General features: G+C 44.5%; 1 protein-coding gene across 2 annotated transcripts in view; it reads right to left on the minus strand.

The window, feature by feature from the left end:
• GOLGA3 (golgin A3) overlaps positions 1-26,243 on the minus strand; it is a 60,494-nt gene that overhangs the window by 22,058 nt on the left and 12,193 nt on the right. For both annotated transcript variants that reach the window (XM_060249013.1, XM_060249012.1), the window contains exons 6-15: positions 23,382-23,493; positions 20,798-21,104; positions 18,589-18,791; positions 17,304-17,441; positions 16,393-16,554; positions 8,754-9,122; positions 7,338-7,415; positions 6,114-6,377; positions 4,955-5,049; positions 1,069-1,285 (exon numbers count right to left, since the gene is read on the minus strand). In XM_060249013.1, the coding sequence (XP_060104996.1) occupies positions 1,069-1,285; positions 4,955-5,049; positions 6,114-6,377; positions 7,338-7,415; positions 8,754-9,122; positions 16,393-16,554; positions 17,304-17,441; positions 18,589-18,791; positions 20,798-21,104; positions 23,382-23,493 (1,945 nt within the window). The remainder of the gene's footprint in view (positions 1-1,068; positions 1,286-4,954; positions 5,050-6,113; positions 6,378-7,337; positions 7,416-8,753; positions 9,123-16,392; positions 16,555-17,303; positions 17,442-18,588; positions 18,792-20,797; positions 21,105-23,381; positions 23,494-26,243) is intronic.

Raw genomic sequence — 26,243 nt, forward strand, 5'->3', positions numbered from 1 at the left:
TGGTCAAGCAGTTGATCAAAATGAAAGCTCATATAATTAGTCAATGGAGATACCTTTAATAGGGTAACAACTCTAAATATATGTTATCTATGCACTTGAAGATGAGTTTGGGCCAAGAAACAGAAAGGGACCTGTAAATCCATTATATTTTTGGCCCTGGAATTAACAGGACCTAAAGCTGGAGAAAACTGTGCATTAATTGGATACAGCCAAAGAAGTAAAGGTAGTCCCTCTGCAAGCACCAAGTTATTACCGACCCATGGGGTGACATCACATCATGATGTTTTCTTGGCAGACTTTTTATGAGATGGCTTGCCACAGCCTTCCCCAGTCATCTACACTTTACCCCCAGTGAGCTGGGTACTCATTTTACTGATCTCAGAAGGATGGAAGGCTAAGTCAAACCTTGAGCCGGCCACCTGAACCAGTTTCCGCTGGGATCGAACTCAGGTTGTGAGCAGAGCTTGGACTGCAGTACTGCAGCTTACCGCTCTGTGCCACAGGGCTCCTGCCAAAGCAGTACTAAGTTTAAAAAGATGTGGTTTAACCCATGTAGTTTAGTGGCTAGATATCAGACTAGAGTCCCAGAGAAGTGGGTTTGAATCTACACTCTGCCATGGAAGTTTGCCTAGTGATCTTGGGCCAGTCACACACTCTCAACCTAACTCACCTCAATGGATTATTGTTAGGATAACGCTTCGAGTTCTCACTAGGAAGAATAAATTAAGAAGTGCTACCAGAACAAAGAAGCACTGCCTGATGCAGATTCAGATCTCACCTGTCTACTGACTTCAGTCACTTTCCTAACCTCGCTAGCCAAGATCCCTTTTTTATCAGAGAGGCCAAAGATGGAGCCTGAGATGTGCAAACCATTTATAAACTCTACCAGCTACTGCTCTACATCACTTCCATGTAATGTCTTCCTTCTGTTTCAGTTCATCTATAACATCCCAACCCAAACTAAAGGCTCTTATGGATAGTGGGTTTCAAGGCCCTTAACAGAGCAACCAGGGAGGGCCAGATATGCTTCTGCTTCAAGTAATGCAAATCTACGGGACGTTTGTCTACCTGGCCTGCCTGGCTCTGTTCTCCATCGGTGATCTGTGCTTTTAGTTTGCTCAGCTCTGCTTCTGATGCTTCCTTTGCAGTGAGGGCTTCTTGCAGCCGCCGACTCAGGATTCCAACAGCATTCTCGTAGGCTTTGTGCTTCACTTTCATCTCCTTCTGTGCTGTGTTCAGGTCAGACCCCAGTCGCTTCATTTTTTGCTTCTGCTCAGTAATGGCCCTAATTTTAAAACAAAACCAGCAGACTTGTTAAATGACTTCTCCAGGACACTGATTCGTTAAAGCGAATACCACGTAATTCTAACGTTCTTCATCCAAGGTCCACAAACCTGTTCCTGCGGTTACCATTCCAAACTCCTGTGTCGTATCTGAACATTCCTATGTTTGTCTGTTCACACCATACATTTATTACGCCCTCTGTATCACTGGAAGGCTAAGTATATTGTCCTGGGCTCCCTTCAATCAAACTGGAGAGCCAGTTTGGTGTAGTGGTTAAGTGTGCGGACTCTTATCTGGGAGAGCCGGGTTTGATTCCCCATTCCTCCACTTGCACCTGCTAGCATGGCCTTGGGTCAGCCATAGTTCTGGTAGGAGTTGTCCTTGAAAGGGCAGCTGCTGTGAGAGCCCTCTCCAGCCCCACCCACCTCACAGGGTGTCTGTTGTGGGGGAGGAAGGTAAAGGAGATTGTGAGCCACTCTGAGACTCTTCGGAGTGGAGGGCGGGATATAAATTCAATATCATCATCTTCTTCAATCACCGCTTATGTACGAACCTTCTGTTTACAGAAGGAGCCTTTCTGCAAACTCTGGATCCATCCATTGCAGAGTCATTTGCATGCCAGGACTGAGAAATCCAAGAGGCACAAATCCTCTTTCCTTGCTAATTAACACGAGGCACAGAAGAGCTTCTCTGGATGCTGTGTAACAAATCTGCTTGTTCCCTCTTCCCCCGTGCTGCCCCTTTAATGATGCCCAAAATGTATCACCTGAAACATCTGCCATGTTTTGCCTCAAGCTTGCTAGAACAGAGCTCTTCCTCCCCCACTCCCTGGAAAAAAAAGAAATCTGGGCTAGAGCTCAGAGGGCATGAATATTAACATTTTATTCAAGTTAATTTGACCAGACTATCAGTAGCACACCCACAGTACACAGCATGTACCATATAACAATGGGATTTATGAGCAGAATGTTGGCAACAATCCCAAAAACAAATACTTATTAATTCCACTGTAGTTTTATACCAACTGGGATTAAAAGCTAAAAGGGATAACAAGCACAAACCGCATTACACAGGCAAATACGTAATTAAACAAGTCACATCGAATAGAGACATATTGTAAGAATCAAATCTCGCCTTTTTAAAAAGCACTGTTCACTTAAAGCCATATAATTTAGGCGCATTAACCTAAGGAAGCTACTTTAAAGAGAATTCAAGGTCACATCAACTGCCTATTTGCCTCTGACAACATACGAGGACAGTAGTGTGGCTTTCAAAATGAGCAAGGATGCTTGTCGATACGTGCCTTTCATTTCAAAGCGACTTTGGGGAGGGGGCCATGGCTCAGTGGTAGTGTCAAGTCCCCTTGCCATGTTAATGCTTTGTTCTCTCACTGCTCTGTTCTGAACCACCTGCAGTGCCGCTTGGAAAATGAAAGTATTTGGGCCCTCTGGCAGTGCCTGCCTCCCAAGGTCATCACTATCTGCTAAGAATGTTTTGCTAACGAATTTCATAGTGTGAGAACGTCTGCTTTGTAACAAGTTAATGTTTTGAACTTATCTCGCGCCATAAAGTTAGGCGCGCATGTAACGGCTAACTGCTTCCATATATATTTATTCACTCAACTTGCATCCCGGCTTAATTTCGTCACTGGCTTTGTCAGTGGTACTATCCAGTCATACAATAAACGCTAATCCTGAAAAAATAGAGAGTTGTTATTATTGAAGACAGTCATAGGCCTGACAGGTAGAGCATCTGCTTGGCATGCAGGAGGTCCCAAGTTCAGTCCCTGGCATGCCCAATTTAAATGGATCAGGAATCAGCTAATGTGAAACCCTCTGTCTGGAAGCTGCTGCTAGTCTTGAGGAGGCAATACTGGTCCTGATGGACCCAAGGATCTGATTCAGCATAAGGCAACTTCCTGCATTCATAGCTTTCATGAACCCAGAGCTCATAGACATGAACCCAGAGCTCATATAAGGCAACTTCCTGCATTCATAGCTTTCATGAACCCAGAGCTCATAGACATGAACCCAGAGCTCATATAAGGCAACTTCCTGCATTCATAGCTTTCATGAACCCAGAGCTCATAGACATGAACCCAGAGCTCATATAAGGCAACTTCCTGCATTCATAGCTTTCATGAACCCAGAGCTCATAGACAAAAGCATCGCCAATGAGCACAGCAGCAATTAATAAAACAAGCGACAGCGCTAAAGATTGCACAATAAATAGCAGTAGGTGGTTACCGTGCAGGTACTGACTGCGTGATGTACTTGGAGCAATACATTTAGCAAACCCTTTGGGTAAGCAGATACAGGTTTGGAGAAAGCTTGAGATAGCAATGATTTATCTACGTGGCTCCAGGAGCAGTGCTGGATGCTCAGAAAACTCCCCCAGCTTACCACAGGGCAGAAATCTGACCTTGTAACTCCTGGCTTCAGGTGCTATAGACCAGGGGTGTTGAACTCATTTGTTAGGAGGGCCAGATCTGACATAAATAAGACCTTGTTGGGCCGGGCCATGTCGGGCCAGGCCATGTCTGTACATATTCAATACTAGGCAGCAGAGATATAAACTTTATAAAGGACACAAACACAACTAAAGATTTTTAAAAATTAAAATAAAACAAGCTTAAAACATTAGCACTTGTAGGTCTTAAAGGTGCTTTCTCTGTATTCTTCCCATGGGATCCAGGGAACTGGGCGAAGGAGGCTCTGGCTCTTTTCTTCATTCCCCAGGAGACCAGGACGGGGAGGAGCCTCAGCCAATAGAAGGAAGAGAGGCTTTGCTCAGTAGCTCCTGGGTGATTCAGCAAGCCTTGCAAAGTAGGCTGTGATGCAGAAAGAAGCAAGAGAGAGGGAGAAGGAAGCAAATGACAGCCACTTGCTCATAGGCCTGATAGGAGCCTGATTCAGCCTCTGGGCCGCGTGTTGGTCACCCCTGCTGTAGACTCTTCTCTCTGGCTTTGGTCAAGTTGCTTGACCTGGGCACTGGCATTGGTGAGAAAACCACATCCTTTCTCCTTTTGTGTTTTACACTGAGTCCATTTCATACTCTGATTTCAAACTGATGCTCTGGCTTTGACAAGAACCTTGGCCGCTCTTCACTTCTTGGGTTTTAGCCAAATGTACCCTATCCCTTCCAGTCTACACTAAAATGGCTAAGGAAACACCACTGAGGGCAGCAAACACAGATGCATTTCGCAGACAAAAAGAGAAAGCTTATGAGGTCTCATTGGATCAGTCCATTCGCAAAAGAGGATGCAAGCGTTTCAGTTTCGCAGACCACTTTGGGAGCCTCTAGCCCAGTTTCTTGGAACCTCAGCAGCCTTGTGCGACTGCATACGTGGGAGGGATTTCCAAAAACATTTTTTCTTCTCTCAACTATTTCCTGAAGGCCTGAACTTGTATGTTCTGAGCTTTGGGCCTTCTTCTAAACAGTAGCTGTAGAAAGGTACTGATGCCAGAAGCATCAGAGGCACAAGAGCCCTTTTCTTGTGAACAGGCCACCAGCCCACATCCCTAGTCCCATACGTAATCCCTCTTAATGCCTGGACAGCAAAAATCTGGGCTAAAGAAACTCATAGAAATGAGGCAACATGATGCACTATGTCTGCTGAAATTGACAAAATTATTCCACATGGCTTGACTACACACACTGTTATACTCACATTTTGGTTTCCTGTTGCATTTCCTCTACCTGTTGCTTTAGCGCCTCATTCATCTGGGTGAGAGCAGCCATTTGTTCTCGGTCGAACTGCAAAGACTGAAAAGCAAAAGCTGAGTGTAAGCTGCATATTTCGTACTCCAAAGGGCTTAGATTCGTCAACCACAGTATGATCAATGAATGATGAATTCATATGAAATGATAAACACAATGTTCTCACCGGCTCTCCTCCATCATCCTGAAACCACAAATCTATGCCAAAACATTAGTGCATCCATTTATCCCAGATACTCAGTGGCCACTCCAAGTGACACACAATAATTCCAACAGACAACGGTTTGGGTCAGACACCTTTTTTTTTGCCATCAAGTCTCAGATGACTTATGGCAAGGCACATTCAAAAATGGCTTGTCACTGCCTGCATCACAAACCTGGTATTCCTTGGTGGACTTCCATCCAAATACTAACCAAAGCGGACCCTTGGTGCAGGCTGGGGCATCTAGTTTAATTAATTACCTGCGGGTAGTGTGAAACAATCTAAACATGGGCTAGTCCACCAGTTATTGTTAATTAGGATGCTACAAGACCAGGATCTGACACCATGATTTGGGTTGCAGTGATGTATAAATGCATAAAAAAGCAGCTGAATAGCTTTGACTAGTCTGAGCTCAACAGAGCTTGGAAGCTAAGCAGGGTCTGCCCTGGTTAGTATTTGGATGTTGAACCACCGAGGAAGATGAGTTGCTATGCAGAGGAAGGCAAAGACAAACCGCTTTTGCTCATCTCTCACCTTGAAAACCCTGCTGTTCTGAGGTCACCATGAGCTGGCCGCAGCTTGACAGCACACGATTATGATAATGAACATGGACCACTTTGGCTTGTTCCCAAGTACTGCCTTCTTTAGGCTACAGAGAAAGCTGGCCAGAGTGGCTCAAAAGCAAAGCCTTTCTGGACTTTCACCTCCTCTTGTTATCAGTCTCTCTAACCAATGAAACCAGCACTCTTAGAGACAGCACAATGCAAATGACTGTCTGCAAGCTGAATCTTGGTATCAGAAATGAACTATGGTTAAAATAAACCAGCCATGGTTTCATATTAAGCCTGAACTGAGATGATGTATTTATCTTGGAAGCTAAAAAGGATGGGCTAGAGTTCTGCCACACCTGCAGATGGGTCTCCATGTCATCTCGTTCCTTCTGCGCTGCTTGCAGATGGCTCTCCAGCTCTTCCATCTGTTGCCGAACCTGTGAGACTTCCTTCTCCAGTCTTGATTTTTCCACCTCCACAGATTTCTTCTGCCCCTGAAGCTGTAGGAGCTCCCGTTTCAGTTCCTTCATTTCAGAGTCCAGTCTCTTCTTCGTAGCTTTCAGCTCGCTGATTAACTGATCCTTTGAGCTCGCATCTCTGCGGTATGCTTCCACCATCACCTACATGGCAAACGGGAGTTTTAGATATTCGTTTTTTAAAAAGTAACGGCAGCATAAAATACTAAGGCTACATCTGAGTGTATCATACCCACAAAGCAAAATTGACTCAAGCAAGTCCATCCAACGATTACATAGGCGAATCATTATTTTCTGAATAAATAAATCGGTTTTGATTTGCACGAATAAATAAGCGAATAAAGTGGGTTAACTGCACAGCAACATCATTCCAGGCCAGTGCAAATGCAAAGAGGCTCTCTTAACTACGACCAATTGGACTGTGAAATCATGGAGTTGGAGCCACACTAACATTTCCCCACAAGCAAAAATGCAGGCTGACCGAGTGCAATTTTCCTACTCCTGCCCCTCCACAGCAGCTCAAAATGCCACCTAAAGTCCTGTTCTCGGGGGAGAAAAGACACTCCCCCCCTTCCTGGACAGCACTATGGAAGGCCTTTCCAGCTGCCATAGAACTGAAGGGATGGAAATCATGCTCCCTGGCTGGAAATCCTTATGCCCACAGAAACACCTAGCTGGGATCTAAAGTCATGCTCTCCTTCCTCACATTCCCTGCTCAAAAAAATTCAACCTATGGAGAAAGGGCATCTGCCCTTGTTTAGCACCCAAATGGTAAGCTACGGAAGAGCAAAAATCACTATATATTTTATTGACTTCATTTATCCCCCACCTTTCTCCCCAGGGAAGGACACAATGTGGCCTACATTGATCTTCTCTCCTCCATTTTATCTTCACAACAAGCCTATGAGGTTGGTTAGACAGAGAGTGTGTGGGTCACCCAGCAAGCTTCCATGGACAGTGGGGATTCAAACCTGGATCTCCTGGATCATACTGTAACTACTATACGGCCCTACTACAGCGTGCTGGCTGCAAGAGTCCAGTAAGAAGTGTAACTGAAACACTACTTGAAATAAATAGATTATAAACATGGACACGCATACATACCTTTTGCTGAAGGAACTGCTCTTTCACTTTCTGCACTTGCTTCTTAAGACTTGCACTTTCATGCTGCAGATTCTCCACCTGTTGAAGAAACCGCCTCAGCATTTTCTGGGCGCTAATTGCAACTGGATATAGACTCGAAATGAACATTCATTCTGGGACCTTCAGCAATTTTTTTTTAAAAAAATGCTATAGAGATGCTACTTTGACTACAAATCTAGATGTTGCTGGGGTATGTAATGAACAAAACTGAACCTTAACATAGGAAAGAAAAAGGGCTGCTGAAAATCTGCTGCTTTAAAGCTAATACATTTTCTACCTACCAGACACATTCTTTACATCACTATTCTCCATATGTAGAATACCGCAGGAGAACTCATTATGTAACTTATTTAGTATGTGGGCTCACTGGAGAAAATAGCATATTTGCTTTTTAATGCTTCTGTTTGCAAGTATGAAGATGCATGGGCATTCGCAAAGGAATTCCAAACCAATGCTACCACCTAACCCTGCTCTCGATGCACCTTTAGAAGAAGAGTTGGTTTTTATACCCTGCTCTTCACTATCCAAAAGGAGTCTCAGAGCAGCTTAAATCACCTTCCCTTCCTCTCCCCACAACAGACACTCTTGTGAGGTAGGTTAAGGCTGAGAGAACTGTGACTGACCCAAGGTCACTCAGCTGCCTGCAAAGTGAAGGAGTGGGGAATCAACCAGATTAGATTCCACCATCCTTAACCACTTATAACATGGACTATGCACAAGGCATTTTCTTACATTACATTACATCTCCTCTGTTCAATTAATATCCAAAAATTAAAACATCAAACAGCTTGTGCACAACTGAACAGGGGTAAGCGCTAGCAACAGAAGATGTTGATCCAACTGCCAATAAGTCAAATTTCTGGAATGGTTCTACCAGAATGTGGAATACAAGCCAGATAACCTACATGATATTTTCTATGAACCCAGCAACGATGCTACAGTTGGGACTTGGTGGAAATATAAATATTATGTTGGCAAGACTCTAGCTGAGCTTACTGTGATGACTGAAGCTTCATGAGCATTCACAGTACAGGAAGCACTGGTCAACACATGTACTGTTTTCACACACAGCTAACCTCGCAGTCACAGTCCTGTTCCCTCCGCAGCGTCCAGTTGGATTTCGCACCATCTGTGCCAGAGTTCCAGGAAGTCCCGCAGCTTTTGTGTAGCAAACGTAAACCGCTTAAACCCAGTTTACGTTTGCTACGCAGAAGCTACGGCACTTCCTGTAACTCCGACGCAGATGGTGGGAAATCCGACCGGATGCTGCGGAGGGAACAGGATTGTGACTGCGAGGTAAGCTGTGTGCGAAAATGGTAATGCTTGGAGGCGAAATTTTTTAGAAAAGAAAAGGGTGAGCAGGGGAGAGTTTATTACCTGACTCGACTTGATAGCTAGTTCCTGCTTCAGTTGCTCCAACATGTCCGATGCTGCCTCCGCGCCTTCTCCTAAATGCTTGACTCCTTCGTTGAGGCCTTCTTTCCCCGCTTTTGCTACCTGCAGGGCTACTTCCAGAACGATCTTCTCATTCTGTAAAAACTGGATGGTCTCATCTTTGGCAGCAGTCTCCCCCTGCAGTTCCAGCAGCCTGGCCTCCACGTCATCGTAACGGGTCTGAAGGTCACTCAAGGACTCCTCGCGGGTCTGCAGGGTCTCTTGGGTGGAAGTCAGCTGCTTCATAAGATCCAGCTGCTCCTGTTGCAGAGCTTCCACCTGGAGATCTCGTTGATGCAACGTTAATTTCACCTGAGTGGAAAAAAGCCTGTTAAGGATTCTCTCCCTGTCATGAGGCTACCTGTGTCCTCACCCACTTCAGACCATTAAGACCCATAGACAGATCTGTACCCCAAGCACCATTACCTACAACTTCCTAGCATTGCCCCAAGGCTCTAGAACAGAGGTGTCAAACATTTGGCCCAAGGGCTGAATCAGGCCCCCGGAGGGCTCCTCTCAGGCCTGCAAGCAAGTCTGCTTCCTTCTCCCTCTCTCTTGCTCCCTTCTGCATCACAGCTTGCTTTCCCAGGCTTGCTCAATCACACAGGAGCTACAGAGCAAAGCCTCTATTTTCTTCCTTGGGGAGGAAGGAGGGAAAGGGACAGCTTGCTTTGCCAGGCTCTCTCAATCGCATGGCAAAGCTACTGAGCCAAGCCTCTCTTCCTTCTATTGGCTGAGGCTCTCCCCCCTCCTCATCCCCTGGGGAAGGAAGGAAAGAGCATTGCTCAAATCCCTCGATCCTACAGAAGAGGTACAAAGAACGCACCTTAAAAAAAATAAAAGAAAGCATCTCTGTGTCCTTTATAAACATTATATATCTGCTTCCTGGCATTACATTTTATGACACAAATGACCCAGCCGTAACAAGGTCTCATTTATCTCAGATCTGGCCCTCATGACAAATTAGTTCAACACCCCTGCTCTAGAACAATCTTCCAGCAGAGGTACAATGTAATTCTTCCTTAAAATAAAAGCTTTGCCATGGGTGTCTGGAGCACAGAAACTGTGGCGATACCTTTCTATCAACTTTTGTTTCTAGTTAATAACTGAGCAGTTTTATTGTCACCAAATAACTGCAGTTTGTTTTTAAGGGAGCAGAGGAAAAGTGAACAAGGTTGACTCCTTTGATTCCTGTGCAAGGACGGTGGTGTCAGCAGTGAGGCAGGGATGCGGGGAGCAGACACCATGAGCAGCACTGTCCACTACTGTTTTTCCAAGTGGTGTTAAGAAGCCTGCATCCCTTGTTTGTATGTTCCCCACTTGCATTTTTCAAACCTAAAATGCAAATTATGAATGGATGAACGACCACTGGGTACTTACTGTGAGGGGTCCTTCTCCTCTGAGGATAGTAGGACACCTGGTGGGTGATTCCCAACCCATCAGTAGGAAGGCAGGACTAAATTTTCAACTTCCTGTTCCCGTTGGGAGTCACCCTCAACTCAGTTCGGCAACTCCTGCAAGCAGTAGGAACCTTCCTTCTAACTCAAAAAATATAACTGATATAACCATTAGAACTAGAATAAGGCAACGAAAACAGGACAGAAATACATAGCACAGTTGAAAAAACAGGGTAACAGGAATATTTACACTTTCTTGAGAACCTATAACTTGGGTTTTTCTCTCTGTTTCTGCTTCATATAAATATCTTTAGATATCCGACGCAAGTCGATGGCGAGAATTAAAGAGTAGGGCCAAGGTGTCCTACTATCCTCAGAAGAGAAGGACCCCTCATGGGAAGTACCCAATGGTCGTTCTCCCTCTTGAGGCGTTGGACACCTTGTGGGACATCTTAAAAGCAGCGTCCCAAGATAGTGGGAAGGATCTCACCATCGGCGTCCCTCAAAATATGTTGCAGCACCTTTCTTCCAAATGCGGCGTCAGCAGAATCATATGCATTAATTTTGCAATGCCTGATAAAGATTGAGATTGATGACCACGTAGCCACTCTGCAAATTTCCTCTACAGATGCCCTGTTAGATAAGGCTGCATTTGCTGCTACGCTTCTCACCGAGTGAGCTGTCAAACTTTGCGGAGGCAGAAGTTTTTGAGCTTTATAGGCCTCAGTAATACATATACGTAGTGATTTGCTAATGGCAGCATTAGACATTCTTTTGCCGGTGTGTGGTGGAGATATACTTAAGAACAGAGAATCTGTTTTATGGCAGCCCTTGGTTCTCTCAATAAAGCATCTTAGAGCCCGTCTGACGTCCAGTTTATGCCACAACTTCTCCTTGGGATGTACCAGATGTGGACAAAATGAGGGTAAGTAGATTTCTTGAGCTCTATGAAATCTAGAGTCCGCCTTTGGTCTAAATGTGGGATCCGTTCTGAGGACCGCCTTGTCAATGTGGAAGATACATAAATCCTTGTGGACTGAAAGCACTCCCGATTCAGATACTCTTCTGGCAGAAGTTATGGCCACCAGAAATTCTAAGGAATGACAAGGAAATCTCTGTTATAGGCTCAAAAGGCGATTTGGTTAATGCAGTGAGTACCGTGTTTAATTTCCAAGTAGGAAATCTGTGCGACTGGGGAGGGAGCAAAAGAGTGGCACCTCTCAAAAACCTAGTGATATGAGGATGTCTATTCAGTGCATTTTTGCCATCTAAATTTAATACAGAAGCAAGTGCTGCCGCTTGACGACAAAGTGTGGCTGTTTTGAGCCCTAAAGAAATTGTCCTGAAGCCGTCCTGAAGAAATTGTAGAATTTCTTTCACCATAGGTTTCAAAAGGTTGATCTTTTTCCTTCTGCCCCAGCGGACGAACGCTTTCCAGGTCACATTATATATACGGACTGTAGAAGATCTCCGAGAAGCTAACATTGTTCATGTCACCTGATCCAAGTATCCCAGATTTAGCAACTTTGACCTCTAAATTTCCCCAAGGTCAAATGAAACCACTCTGGGCGCGGAAGACATATCAGCCCTTGATACAGCATGTCTTCTGATACCGGCAAAGGTAGCGGAAGATCTGTTGATAACTCTTGAAGATCCGCAAGCCAGGGACGTCTTGGCCAGTATGGAGCTACCACTGTAGCAGGAAACGCCCGCTCTGTCAATTAAAGCCGGTGCTATGACAAAGGAGGCTTGAGGCGAAATCAGGAAAACAGCCAAACTTTATTTGATACACACGTGCGGGCCCAGACCAAGATGGTCGTCTGAGCAAAGACCACAGAGGCACGCAGGCCTTTATATACCATTTGCACAACTGCCGACTCCTTTCAGTTATTCTTGCATAAACCACGTAACCCAGAACCAAAAGCCAAAGTGTACATAATATGTTCCCTTTTTGGTTGCCTACTAGTCCCTTTCCTAACCCCTTTTGGTCCATCTGTTTCCTAGGTAACCTTACCCACAAACCATCTGTGGTCTCTTGGCGGTTCTGCTTCTGGGAAGCCTTTCTGCTTCCTCTTGCTTCTAGCACCTGCAAAGCCTGAGTCACCCTAAGCCAAGATACTATTGTCGTGAGCCTGAGCTAAACCGAGCTACCTTGCTATTTTTGTATACCTGAGCTAAGCTGAGCCAAAGTGCTATGTCAGCAAGCCTGAGTTAAACTAAGCCAATACAGTCTTTTAGCCAGGCAAGTCGGGACATGCCCGAGCAGGCCTGTCTCCATTGATCCCTGCATCCTAGTATATTCTTTTTCCATAAAACTAAAAAACTCTTTCCAATACCTCCTTCCTCATCACTATTATCTCGGTTTGAAGTAGTCTGATTCTCCTTATCAGCCTTGGTAAGAGTGGAATTGGTGGAAAAGCAAATAGTAAGGTCTGCAGCCACTTGGCTGTTAATGCGCCTGTGGCCTCCGCTTTCGGATGAAAAAAGCGTGTGAAGAAGTGCTTTAGTTTGCTGTTGTACGGGGATGCAAACAGATCCACTTCTGGTTGGCCGAAGTGATCCACTATCATCTGGAATACTCTGTGCTTCAATGCCCATTCCCCCTGACGTATTTGCTGACGAATGAGCCAATCTGATTGAATATTGGAGGAGCCCTTCACATGTTCCGCTCTTATCGAAGCTATGTGAAATTGTGCCCAATTTAACAGACGAGTCGCTTCCTTGAGAAGAAGAGTAGACTTGGATCCTCCTTGTCTGTTTATGTATGCTTTCGCAGAAACATTGTCCGTTCTGACTAATACGTGGCAGTTGTTGATCCTTGCAGCAAAATGGATCAAAGCTAGTCCGATTGCCCTCAGTTCCAAAACATTGATCGGAAGCTTGGACTCCTGGTTCCAGGAGCCCTGGACTGGAACACTGAAGCATGTGGCTCCCCAGCCTGATAGACTGGTATCTGTATATATTTAAATCCATTCTCCGATCCAAAACTGTTTTCCCTGAGTCAGGTTGGAAGTCTTTGTCCACCAGCGTAGATCCATCTTTAGTTTCAGTGGAGCCATCAATGAACAGTCCATCTTCTTTGAGATGCGGTATTGGTAGGGTCGTAAGAAGTTCTGGAGTGGTCTGGAATAGAACCTGCCTCATTGGATGACAACTATTGTTGCAATCATTAAGCCTTGTAGCACTGCTAACGACATTAGAGATGAGTTCTTGCTCTGAATCACTGCTGTGGTTGCTTCCCTTATCTTTTGCACCTTGTGAAGTGGTAGAACTAGGCGATTCTGTAATGTGTCTATTATAACTCCCAGGTGTTCTAGGAGATGCGATGGCTCCAGTGAACTCTTGTGACTGTTGATTTTGAATCTGTGGCTCTGCAGAATCTTGATGGTCTTGTTGGTGTCCAACTGTGCTCTTTCCAATGTTGCCGCTCTTATAAGACTGTTGTCTAAGTAGGGTGAATGTGAATACCCTGTTCCCTCAGCAGGACGACTAAGTTGACCAATACTTTGGTGAACACCCTTGGAGACGATGATAGGCCAAACGGTAGTGCTCTGAACTGCATATGATGGTTGAGATAGCAAAATTGAAGGAACCCTCTGTGACCCACAAAGACTGGTATACGTAGGTACACCTCCGTGAGATCTATTGAAGTTACTAGTTCTCGTGGTTGTAGAGCTTCTGTTACCGAACGCAGTGTTTCCATTCGAAACTTCTTTGACAGGATGAATGTATTCAGATATTTTAGATCTAACACTGCTCTCCAGTCGCCTGATCTTTTCAGCACTGTGAAAAACATTGAATAAACTCCCTTCTTCTGTTCTTCCAGAGGAACGGGTTCTATTGCCCTTATTTCTAAAAGATGTTGAATTGCTTGAATTGTGCTATCTCTTTTGATTTGTATGACTTGATGAGCAGACAAAGTGGTTGCATGGTATTTGACTGAATTCTATTTTGTAACCGTCAGAGACTATTTCTTTGCACCAAGCGTCCATTGTTGAATTCTGCCACTGATGTTGAAAATGGAAGAGGCGTGCTCCGATTGGAATTACATCATAGTCACGCTTTGTTTGGTTTGTTGTCTCTGTCCGATCTTTCTGTCTGTTTGCCTCCAAACTTGTTGAATCTGTTCGAGATGTTGTGACGAAAGGGCTGTTTATTGGAATTCCAGGCTCCTCTTCTATTGCCTTGTCTAAACCGGGGTAACGTGTGTTGCGCACGAGAGAAAGACTGAAACCCCTGTCTGTTGACTTGACGACAGAGAAACTTGGGCATAGCCTTCTTCTTGTCTTTAGTATCTACTAGTATTTTATCTAAGTCTTGGCTGAAGAGGTGCCCTCCATGAAACGGATAAGACATCACAATATTTTTACAATGTGTGTCTGCCAACCATGCTCTCAACCAAACAGAACATCTGGCTGCCGTTGATGAAGCAATAGCTCTGGCAGCGAAGATCATGGAGTCCATGGAGCAGTCTGCCAGGAAGGATACAGCCTTTAAGACCCGATTGGTCCCTTCCACCATGTGATGGTCTTCCTCTGGGATCCTTGAGATAATTTTCCTCATCCATACAATTGAAGCTCTTGCCACCATGGACCCTATTGCCGATGCTTTAAGCACCATAGCAGAGGCTTCATGTGCCCTTTGTAAGGCACACTCTGTCTTCTTGTCAATATTATCTTTTAGTGTGCCTTGACCGTCTTCCAGCACCAGACCATATCTCTGAACAGCTGCAAGTGGAGCATCAACTAAAGGAATCTGCAAGAAATTGTTAGTAAAGAAATATAACTGGTAGAACTTTTTTAGAAATCCTGGGTACTGTTTATTAGCAAATGGTTTTCTCCATTCTGCTCTGATCTGCCTTTCAAAATACTTTGAAAATGGAAAAGCCTTGGCATAGGATGCCCTTTGTGGAAAAAATTCCATTTCCCCTTATGTTCTGCTTTCAATTTTCAAGCTTCCTCATCCTCATCCTCAACATCAAGATCTAATGCTGTGAGGGTTCTAATGAGTAGATATTGATAGTCCTCCATTTTAAAGAATCGTTGGGCAGACTCTGGGACCTCAATATTTAAATCTTCCTCATCTGAGAGGAATTCTCCTTCTTCTTTGTCATTGGTTCTATCAGACTGGTCATCTCCTCTAGAGGGAGAGGAATCTCTTCCTCTATTTGGAGAGAAAACCTGTTTTTGTGCTGCCTTGTAGGCCACTTACCCTTCCCTTTTGGTCTTATAGTAGGGGAGGGTGATAATGATGAATCGGAGTGAGATCTGCGTCTCTTTGTACTGCGATGCTTACAAAAGGCCTGCATTTCCTCTCTCATTTGACCTCTAAGTACAGAGAAGAAATCGCTAAGGAGCAGCACAGGAACCAAATCCTCTTGTGCAGTACCTGGAGTAGCCGCTAGGTCTACTCAAGAGTAATGTGTAAAGGCTACAGTATACAGTGGATCAGAGCCCTGAAATTAGCACTCTACTGCCCGGCTCACATGCCTCACCATCTCCACTGGACTGGGAAGGATCTGGATGTCCCGAGGCCTGCATTCTGCCTTTCGCTGGGGCGTCTTTCTCTTTACGGCCCGTTTTGGCATGCTTTTCTGAGGCGCCACATGAATGCGGCAACAATGGGGAGATCCGCACAAGCCGCCTCTCTTGGGTCTTGTCGGCTCCACTAACCCTCTGTTTGCTCAAGGGCTCGCACTCCTCGCAGGAAAGGAAGCCGTCGTCCTCGGAGTGCCTCATTTGCAGGAGCCCACGACGATCTCAAGGCCCGTTAGAAGAAAGTACTGGGCACAAAATGGCAGTTGGGATGCCTGAAGGTGACTCCCAGCCAGGGAAAGGAAATATTGAAAGTTTGTCAGAGGAAAAGATAAGAGGGAGGATTAGACAATAGAACAGTATGATGAGTAGATAGGTAGCAAAGGATCAAGAAATTGAGTAAAAGTATCTAGATGAAGAGAATAATAGTAGCAGATGATCCTATATTCGAGGCTCTCCCTACAGAGGCAGGAAAAGAATTGAGTTGAGGGTGACTCCCAATGGAAACAGGAAGTTGAAAATTTAGTCCTGCCTCCCTACTGATGGGTTGAGAATCACCCACAAGGTGTCCTATGCCTCAGAGGGAGAAGCAGAGCTTTGTATACAAAGGTGTCTTTCAAAGAGCCCCAAGGATCTTCCAGTCATGCTCACCTGCTCTAACTCCTGCTCCAACGTTGCTGCTGAATCTGCCATTTTTCGGAGTTGTTCCTTCTCCTCCTCGAACTCCTCCAGTTTTCTCTGCAGGTCCTCTTCCACCATAGTCTTGGCCTCCTGGATCTGCAGAAAGGCTGCTTCCTGGTCTAACATGTCAGCCTGTTTGAAGGAAAAAGCAGACAGCTCTGCCATGGGAAAACTTGCAATGCCCATGCTAATAAACAGCAGACTGGAAATCAAACAATGGTTCAGAGCATAAGAACCTAAGAAGAGTCCTGCTGGATCAGACCAGTGATTCATCTAGTCCAGCATCCTGTCTCACATAGTGGCCAGTTGGATGCTCCAGGGTTGGGCATGACTTAGTTGCAACACAACAGCACCTTCTTCTTCACAACATTTCAAATCCTCTTGATTTCAATGGAAACAAAGTTCAAATTTCATGGTAGCAAATGTCATGTTTGCCACTAAGTGTGGACAAAGCTCCACACTGTACATGAAATATTTTGTAAAAATGAATTTTCTTCCTGGGCAGACATCTACACACGTGAAGTTGCCTCATAATGAATCAGACCCTTGGTCCATCAAAGCCAGTATTGCCTACTTAGACCAGCACTGGCTCTCCAGGGTCTCAGCAGAGGTCTTTCGCATCCCCTCCTCTCTGGTCCTTTTAAATGGAGACGTTGGGGACTGAACCTGGACCTTCTGCATGCCAAGCAGGTGCTTTGCCAGTGAGCCACAGTCCCTCCCAAACAAAACACAACAAAATGGGTGAAGGGTTCCTCACTTCTAAACAAGCATATTTAGAATTATGCCTTTAACAGGCACCCATTCATGTAACTTTATAAGGCATGTCACTTCCTAAAAAATATTGGAAAACATCGGCGATGCATCTACAGAGCATCCCTCACCTCAATGTTTTGCAGCTGTGAGGCTATCCGTTCCTTCTCTTTGATGGACCTGTGTTGAGTTTCCGTTAACTGATGAGAGAGTGTTACGTTCTCTATCTTAAGGTGTTCAAGCAGACCCACTTGGGTCATCTGCCCAGCCTATGGGAGACAAAACCCCCCAAAATAGTTATATTATAAGCATCTTAGGTGCTCTTCGACAATAATAAAAAACAGAGACCAGAGTACTCAAAACTATTTGGGTGTATATTTTGCCCACCCCATCCCCCCGCCCTGTTTTAAGGGAGAGATGTACAAATGGCCCATTTTTTGATGCAAAACTATGGTTTAGTTCACACATCATGGCAAACCATGTTTGAGGACACTTATGTTTTGGTATTGTGCCTGAACCGACAAACCATGGTTCATAATTGTTTGGCAAACCATGGTATGAAGTGGGATCTATTTACTTCATATATATACTGCTCTTCTCCCCAGTGGAGACCCAAAATGGCTTGCGTCATTCTCTTTTCCTCCATTTTATCCTCACAATACTTCTATGAGATAAGGGTAGGTCAAGAATGTGTGACTGGCCCAAGGTCAACCGGCAAGCTTCCATGGCAGACTGGGGATCTGAATCTGGGTCTCCCAGCTCCTAGTCCAACACTCCAAGCACTATGCCACACATGAAATGGTTTCCTGTAATATCTAGATTGACGCACTGTAATTATGGCTGCTGCTCCATCTCCAGAAGTCACTGCACCAAGGGACTGAATTGATGAGCAAATGGGAAATGAAAAGTGTTATACAACTCTAATCCTTGACTTCCTTGTTCATTTGGAACCGCAAACCAAGGTTTGGGTTCTAAATAAGCATTAACACAAAACAAGCTTTGGTGTGATGTCTGATCTGAGCACTTTGTATGTGCTGTATTTCAGCTTTTTAAACGTTGTGGAAGCAACAATTTTGATGCTTCAGACTCGACTGTCTTTATGTGCACGCGTGTGTTTTTAAGTGTTTACATAAATGCAATTATACATACGTGTACGTATACAGTGGTTTTTTTTAAATCCCTATCTAAAAGTTTACAAATAAGGGCAAAAGGGGAGTGTTTTGGAAGGATACAGATCTAGAATACTCTTGTACATGTCCCTTGTTGGCCACAAAGCTTCAAAGTTGATCTTGGGAAACTCATCCTCGTATTCACAAGACAGTTACAGGGGTAAGGGAGGGAGCCCATGTATTCTGCACAGTGCCACAGCACTGCAGTTTGAAAAGCAGTAAGAAAGAAGATGAAAATCGTACTGACCTGTATGTTTGCCATCTCACTCTGCAATCTAACCCTCGCCTCTTGTGCTACCGCCAGCTGCTGCTGGTACCATTGCCGAACTTTCTGCAGCGAAGCAATCTCTGCTTGAGACGATTTCAGCTTGTTGGTCAACGTTGTGCGGTCCAACTGCACCTGCTGGAGCTGGTTTTGCAGAGATGAAAGCTGCTGTCGGAGGTCATGAACTGAAGAACCCAGGGGAAAAAATTAAAAGGGTGGGGTCAGGATAAACTAAGCTAGGGGTTGCAAGGATGAACACATGAAGCTGCCTTATATGAATTAGACCCTCGATCCATCAAAGTATTGTCTACTCAGGCTGGCAGCGGCTCTCCAGGGTCTCAAGCTGAGGTTTTTCACGCCTACTTGCCTGGACCCTTTATAGCTGGAGATGCCGGGGACTGAACCTGGGACTTTCTGCTTACCAATCAGATGCTCTACCACTAAGCCACTGTCCCTCCCCAAATGAGCCAATCATATGCTTTATGTAAGCATGAAATCTTCCTGGAAAGTTCACATTTGGCTCCCGAATGAAGAGATTAACTCACATTTCTTGCATGTGAGGAAACAGTGTAATTTCCAGCCACAAACTACAGTTTGTTTGCTTTTTGCTTACAAACCACAGTTTGTTGCAAACTATTGTTTGCAACAAAGGACAGCAAAAGACCCATCTTTGTAGTGAAAATCCACCCACTACCATAAAAGATGGGCAGGTTCTCCTTTCTCCCAACCACTGAAAGTGCAGCTAAGTAGCACTGGGATTTCACAGTACAGCAGCCTCTTGGTATATTGCACTAACCACAAAAATAAACACGGTACATAAATTTTAAGAAAACCTGATCAGTCCTAACGAACAAAAACTAGTTATATATAAAGCATGTTAGCATTTTATTAACATTACCAAAAAGGCATATATTTTGAAACAAGCCAAAAGATTTTGGAAATCGAAAAAAAACACACGCCAGTGCCCCCAACCACCTGCAAAGTTACTGAAGTAAAAAGATTTTCAGGTTCTGCTTCTTTTTGTAACAACAATACGTGAAGTAATGTCTCCATTAGGTGACATCTCAGTTTGGAAAGCACTTGTGTAATGTACAGCGTAACATGGAAAACACTTAAAATCCAATGAGGAAGGAGGCTGGAATACTAGAAGAATTAAGACATCCTACAGATCAAGCATGATCTTAAACTTTTTGGAATACTAAAACATACATGCCAAAGCCCCAACAACACCACTATTACCAGAGTAGCCCCAGTCAATAAAACTGAGGTTCAGCAGGAGATCTTGCAAGCCACCTTGGAAACAATCTGGATTCAGGATAAATGTAGCACAGTCACCAAAGTAGGGCTTGTTTGAGTGGTGCCCCTCTTGCAGAGAGCTACCACAAAGATAATATATAGAAGAAAATCCTCTGAAGCTGTGTCAGAAGTCATGGTGACACAAGGAGAAGAGGCTGTTAGTCAGGGTACCCAAGACATCTAGCAACTTGGGCAATGTGCAGTTATATAACACAGCCAATTGCTTAACCCTGGTTAAACTACCAGGAGGCTTCAGATCGTGGGCTCTCATTCCTTACCTGTTCCATCCAGTTCTGCCTTCCCTTCCCACTGCTCTACTACTAACCATGGTTTAGACTAACCAAGGTTATCAGGATTTGAAGCAAGGCTCCAAGCTGGGTTCAAAATTTTCAATTTTAGCAACAATCTTGGTTAGTTTTCTATGGCTATTGTTGCTGTTAACACTTGAATAACATTATGGTTGTTGGTGGGAAGACTCATTTGCTTGATACAGACAAGAAAGCACAAAACACATTGACCGCGCTTGCATGGGGTCAATAACAAAAGGTATTATCATATGGTCTGACAGTAAAAGATTATTTAATCTCCTTAATTAATCTAAGAATCATATCCCTTAGGTAAGTGTGATCTGGATCTGTGGAATGATATCTCTACAAATCTAACGTATATACACACATTTACCCTGAACAAGGTAAAAGTCCAGTGGAAATGAATTTCACTTTGGCTGCTGCTATAAGTTTTTAATCAGTGTTTTTTAATTGAGGCCATGTTTTAATACAGTTTTCCGCTACAATGCTTTTTTCTTTTTACGACCGTTTTAATTATGTCATGAACTACCTCAACAGCTGTGCGACAGGAAGAAACAGCAGCAAAAATATTGCATGCAGATACCCACCTGCACTATCCTTGCTAATGACGCTTTTCTGCAAGTCCTCCACTTTCCCCATGAGTCTTTGGTACTGTTCTTCTGCCACCCGCAAATCGTTATTAGAAGCAGCCAGGCTGGCGTTCTTGGCCTCCAAGGCAGTCTGCAGCTCCGCCATGGCCCGCTCCAGATCCCAGCACGACTGCTTCAAGGTGGCCACCTCCGAGTTCAGGGAATCCTGTTTCTGCTGGCTGCTGTGACTGTGTTCCATCTGGGTCTGAAGCTTCATGTTCAAAGCAGCAAGCTGGGTCTGTAATTCTGTTTTCTCTTTAAGAGCCTGAAGAAAACCATAGTTTTTTTAAATTGACAGTTCCAGAGGACATGAAAAACCCAAGCAGTTTTAGATGTTTCAGATCAAGTGTTCCTACTTCAAAGTCCTCCTTAAACTCTACTTTCCCATGTATGGCTCTATTAACCTCTCACCTTTCAACTCCCCAAGCTTACGGAAGCTTTCAAACATAAAAACAAGCCATGTATGCAGCATGAGAACTGAAATGTCTTTTCAGTTTGCAAAAAAACTGCAGTTTGCAACAAACTATGGTTTGTAAACAAACAAACCATAATTATACAGTAATACAAAGCCTAATGAGCTAGAATGGCAGAAGTATTTACAACAAAAAGACAACTTTATCATAAAGAATAATTGACATGATTTCGCAGTTGGAGGGCTCTTTTTTGTAGCAGGAACTCCTTTGCATATTAGGCCACACACCCCTGGTGTTGCCAATCCTCCTGGAGCTTACAGTAGGCTCTGTACTAAGAGCCTGTAAGCTCATGGAAGATTGGCTGCATCAGGGGTGTGTGGCCTAATACACAAAGGAATTCCTGCTCAATTGTAAATGTTTTATGAATCTAAGTAGGAATCAGAATGGGAATTATGAGGGAACAAAAGGCTCTTTTTCTTCCTAAGGGTCTTGGATAATTGCTGCAGGATTTTGCATGTACTGCACTTGACAAACCGCAGGATATATCTGACTTAGGAAACAATGTGAGCTCTTTCTCCAGTTAACTGCACAATGGCGTAATATACTAAATTGTTTTGCCACTGAAAGCCAAGCACTTACACTTTGGCTGCATCCACAGGGTGACAACTTTCTGTGTTTCTTCGATGCAACCAAGAAGGTAAACTTTGGGATGATTTCTCTTTAACAGAGTAAACAAATTGAAACGGAAAAAGGTGTAGAGAAAGAAAGTCAGAGCCAAAGACAAGGGGCCAAATGAAAAGGGGTGCGGTTAGGGGAGATAGGGGTTATAGCAAAGGGTAAAGGGGGCCGAGTTACACTCTGTTGCCCTGGACCCACAAAAACCTGGAACTGGCTCTGAACATGATATAAATCAGAGGCCCCCAACCTTTTTTATCCCAGGGACCAGCCCCAGGGCTGGCCAGCTCACCGTGGCCCCAGAGCCAGCGGCCGCCCCCCCATGGTGCCTCCCCCTCCCCCCGTTTCCTCCTCTGCCCCGCCCCCCGCAGCCTTGCCACCCGCCCCTACGCAGCCTCACCGCCTCCTGTTTTTACCACTTTAAGGCCACTTTACCACTTTAAGGTGAAGCGCCTTGAAGACCGACCTCCTCCCCCCACCCCCGCGCCGCCGATCAGCTGATACAATCGGCTGGGGAAACTATGGCAGTGTGGCTGTTTCAGCGGTCGCTCGCCACTGCTGCCGCGGTTTTCCCCGCTGATTGGATCAGCTGATCAGCAGGGGGTGGTGGAGGCCGGCCTGGAAAGTGCATCATGGCACCTTCCCCAGCCTTAAAGTGGTATAAACGGGGGGACAGAGAGGCTGCACAGGGGGGGTAGCCCACATAGAAACAGGCCACAGACCGGTACCGGCCCGGGGATTGGGGACCCCTGATATAAATGACCCTTTAAGAAACTGCAATAGCAGCTTTCAAAAAAGCAGCAAAATGAGATGGATTCTGAGAGAAGGGAATTTCTGCTTGTGAAAATAGCATGCGTGTATGTGTGTAGGGATTCCAGCTGATTCCCCCTTCCCACTGTAGACCCCCATCCCATGCTGATCTCAGAGGTTGCTCAATCCTTACGAAAGGCTTTCTAGGAAGCTCTATGAGGGAAAGGAGATGTAAAGAAAGAAAAAGTGGACCCCTGTTCATGATTCTTCAGTTTGGCCCATTTTTAAAGCATAAAATGTTACTTTTAACATTTTAAGTGGAGAAATGCATTAGTGGGGGGAAAACCCTCAAAACCAGAAGTGAAACAAGATGTAAATTCAATCACAAACAAACTAAATCATGTAACTGTTATAAGTCCAGGTATACGAGCTACAAGTATTTTCACAGGCAGTGGAAATAACTGAGGAACACTGGTAATTTGTCACTGGGAAAACAATTCATGATGAAATGAAGCATAAGAGCAGAATAAAAACAATAGGGAGGCTAGGGTAGGATAGGATAAATATGTGTATGACAGACAGAAAGACTCCCTTTGGGCAACCCAGTTTAGCTGTACTGTTCTTTTAGTCCTGGATTCTGTATTTTAAGTGCTGCACAAGATCCTTCAATAAGCCTCAGCGCTTTAAAACACAAAAGTTTGTACCTCACTGGCTTCTAATGACAACGCTTCTAGCTGGCCTTCCAGTCTCATCTTCTCTTTGAGGACCTGCAACATTTCATCATGCGTGCCCATAATAGAGCTTTCCATTGATATACTGGGGAGAGACAAAGCATACACTTCAGTGTCAATGTTGTGCTACTTATGTACATTGCACGCATATTAACAAAAGCAAAATATCCGTCACCGGCTCATGATCTATCTCCAACACAGACTGCTATCCTGGTAAAGGCAGCAAAGCTAAATCAAGGCAACATGGCTGCAGTCTCACCCACTCTACAGTGACACCATCATAAAAAGAGAGAGCAGAACTTACTTCCAGAAATCAGCACAATTACACCAAACAACAAAACTCTGCCTAAGGAGGCAGGACAAAAGCACAATGTCTTGTGATAACTAAAGCTGGCAGCTCAATGCCCCTTGACATAGAACTACTGTGGACTGATAAAACATAATCCAGGGATCCCCAACCTCTTTGAGCTTGTGGGCGCCTTTGGAATTTTGACACAAGATGGCTGCCTCAGGGAAGATCCTTGTGATGTGGTGCCAGCTGTTGCCGAAGTGATTTTTTAAAAACCTGCACAGCCATTCAGATCTCCCGAGGCTAATCAGAACCCTTGCTTGGCAAAAGGCCCACTGGGCCCTGCCCCCTTTCTAAAAACACTCAGTGGTAGGGTTGCCAGGTCTATGTTGGAAAATACCTGGAGACCTTGGGGGTGGATTTAGGAGAGGATGGGGTTTTGGAGGAGGGACCTCAGTATGCCACAGAGTCCACCTTTCAAAGCAGCCATTTTCTCCAGGGAAGCTGATCTCTGTCAGCTGGAGATCAGCTGTAAAAGTGGGAGATCTCCAGGCCCCATCTGGAGGCTGGCACCCCTACTTGGTGGGCATCAGGAAAGATGCTGACAGGTGCCATGGCACCCACAGGCACCATGTTGGGTAAACTGTTGGAGCGCAATACGGGTAAAGCTATAGTTAGGCCAGGCTGTCGCTGATAGGAACTCGCTGAATCCTTTTCCCTGCATGTGGTTTAAGACACTCTTAAGTTTAACAGAGGTGTGATTTCCAAAGAGCTAACACCTACCCGCCATTTTTACAAAAGGGGTGAAAGATTTTTCATACTCCATTCAGATTTAATCCCAAGCCAATAGCATTAACTTTGAAGAGAGGCAACAGCTTTGTTTTATTGACTAATTTACACTTGATTTGAAAGAGGCACTTAAGATATCATTACAATATCAAACAAGCTTCTGAGAAATGAAGGGTTTTTGCATTCCGAGGGCTGAAGTGGATAAGAGTGTCTGGGGGAAGAACCCTTGAATCTTAGTTAAGGGCAACATGCTAGAGAGATTTCTCTATTAAATACTTAACAGATATGAAGAGGACAACTGAGGACTTAAAGACAGAAATGTCTGTAATGTCACCCCCACAAATATAACATGGGACAGTATGTTGTCCAGTCTGTTCACTGGGTTGACCCCCAGTACAGTCAGCTGAAAGAATAAATGGATATGGTACACAGACCCAGGACTGAACATTGCTAAGGAAATACATATATAAACAATCTGAACTCTTTGGATAAAAGAGTTGTATGGCTTGGGTGACTTCCATCCTTCTTGCACGCTAGTGCTTAGTTGCCTTGTGTCTAATGATAGAACACTGATCATCTGCTCCCAAGACAACCCTCTCTCATGATCGCCAGCAGTGCTTATCTTCAAAGCACAGGTTGTTTTTTTCCCACACTGGAAGCCAGGTGCAAGTCAGCCTGGCCCAATCAAGTGTTTGGGAATCATTATTTGACTCATAGCCAGCATTTAGCATACAAGATGTATAGTTTTAGTCATGCCTGTGGTCTTGAAGTCTGGCTTTTGCTGTGCGTGTGCGCGCTCAAGGTCAGCTGATAGAAGCCCAGCTTGCATCTTCTGTAACTCTGATGCATTGTTAAAGATCTCCTTGTAAGTAAACCTGGATCTCTCATATTATTTCTTTAGGAATTTCTAAGAGCTATGGAGTCCTTGCCAGGGTACACAACAACAGCGCACAAAATACCACCAGCCATCTATATTTAAGATAAGATTCTTCATATGTGGCAGAATCCGGGTTTCAAAGGATTTTTTTTTTAAATTCTTAAGTGATGTCTTTGTTTTTAGATTACGGATTACTTATCCTAAACAGTTTTGGGTCGGTAACAGTACTGGTCTGCGGTAGACAAGCAAGATTTGAGAACTAATAGCAACTTAAAGACCAACACGATTTCCAGGTTATAAGATTTTGAGAGAAAATGCTCCCTTTGTCAGATACAAGTTGGAATGGAGACTGCTGAGCCCTGTTACCCCTATCAGAAGGCGTTGCAAGGAAAGGAGGTGTGATGCAAAGGTACAATGCAAAATTTAATCCACTTGATTAGAGCAGGGAAACAACCTTTAAGGGCAGAAAATTCTCTCTGGTAGTGAAATAAGAATCCCATGTCCATATTCAGCCTGGGGCAGGGAGGGGGGTCAATGTTCTGAATTTGTGAATGAGCTTAAGTTCAGCCATCTACAATGCAACAGCCTGTACCCTGGAAATCTTGTTTGTCTTTTAAGTTGCTATTGGTCTCAAATTTTGCTCATCTACTGCAGATCAGTACAGTTACCTACATGAAACTGTTTAGGATAAGAAATCCTTAAGCTGAAAACAAAGACATCGCTCCAGGATTTTTTTAAAAAATTATTTTAAAACTCCAAGCAGGCAGCCATTTCCTTTCCTTCTGATGGACACTGCCATGATCACAAGAGCCACAAGCTGCTCAAAACCAGCTAGATCCTTTGCAACTCGGTTTCTGCCACATACGAAGAACTGCTAGAG

This window comes from Heteronotia binoei, chromosome 11 (assembly GCF_032191835.1).
Source record: "Heteronotia binoei isolate CCM8104 ecotype False Entrance Well chromosome 11, APGP_CSIRO_Hbin_v1, whole genome shotgun sequence".
NCBI classification, from domain to species: Eukaryota; Metazoa; Chordata; class Lepidosauria; order Squamata; family Gekkonidae; genus Heteronotia; species Heteronotia binoei.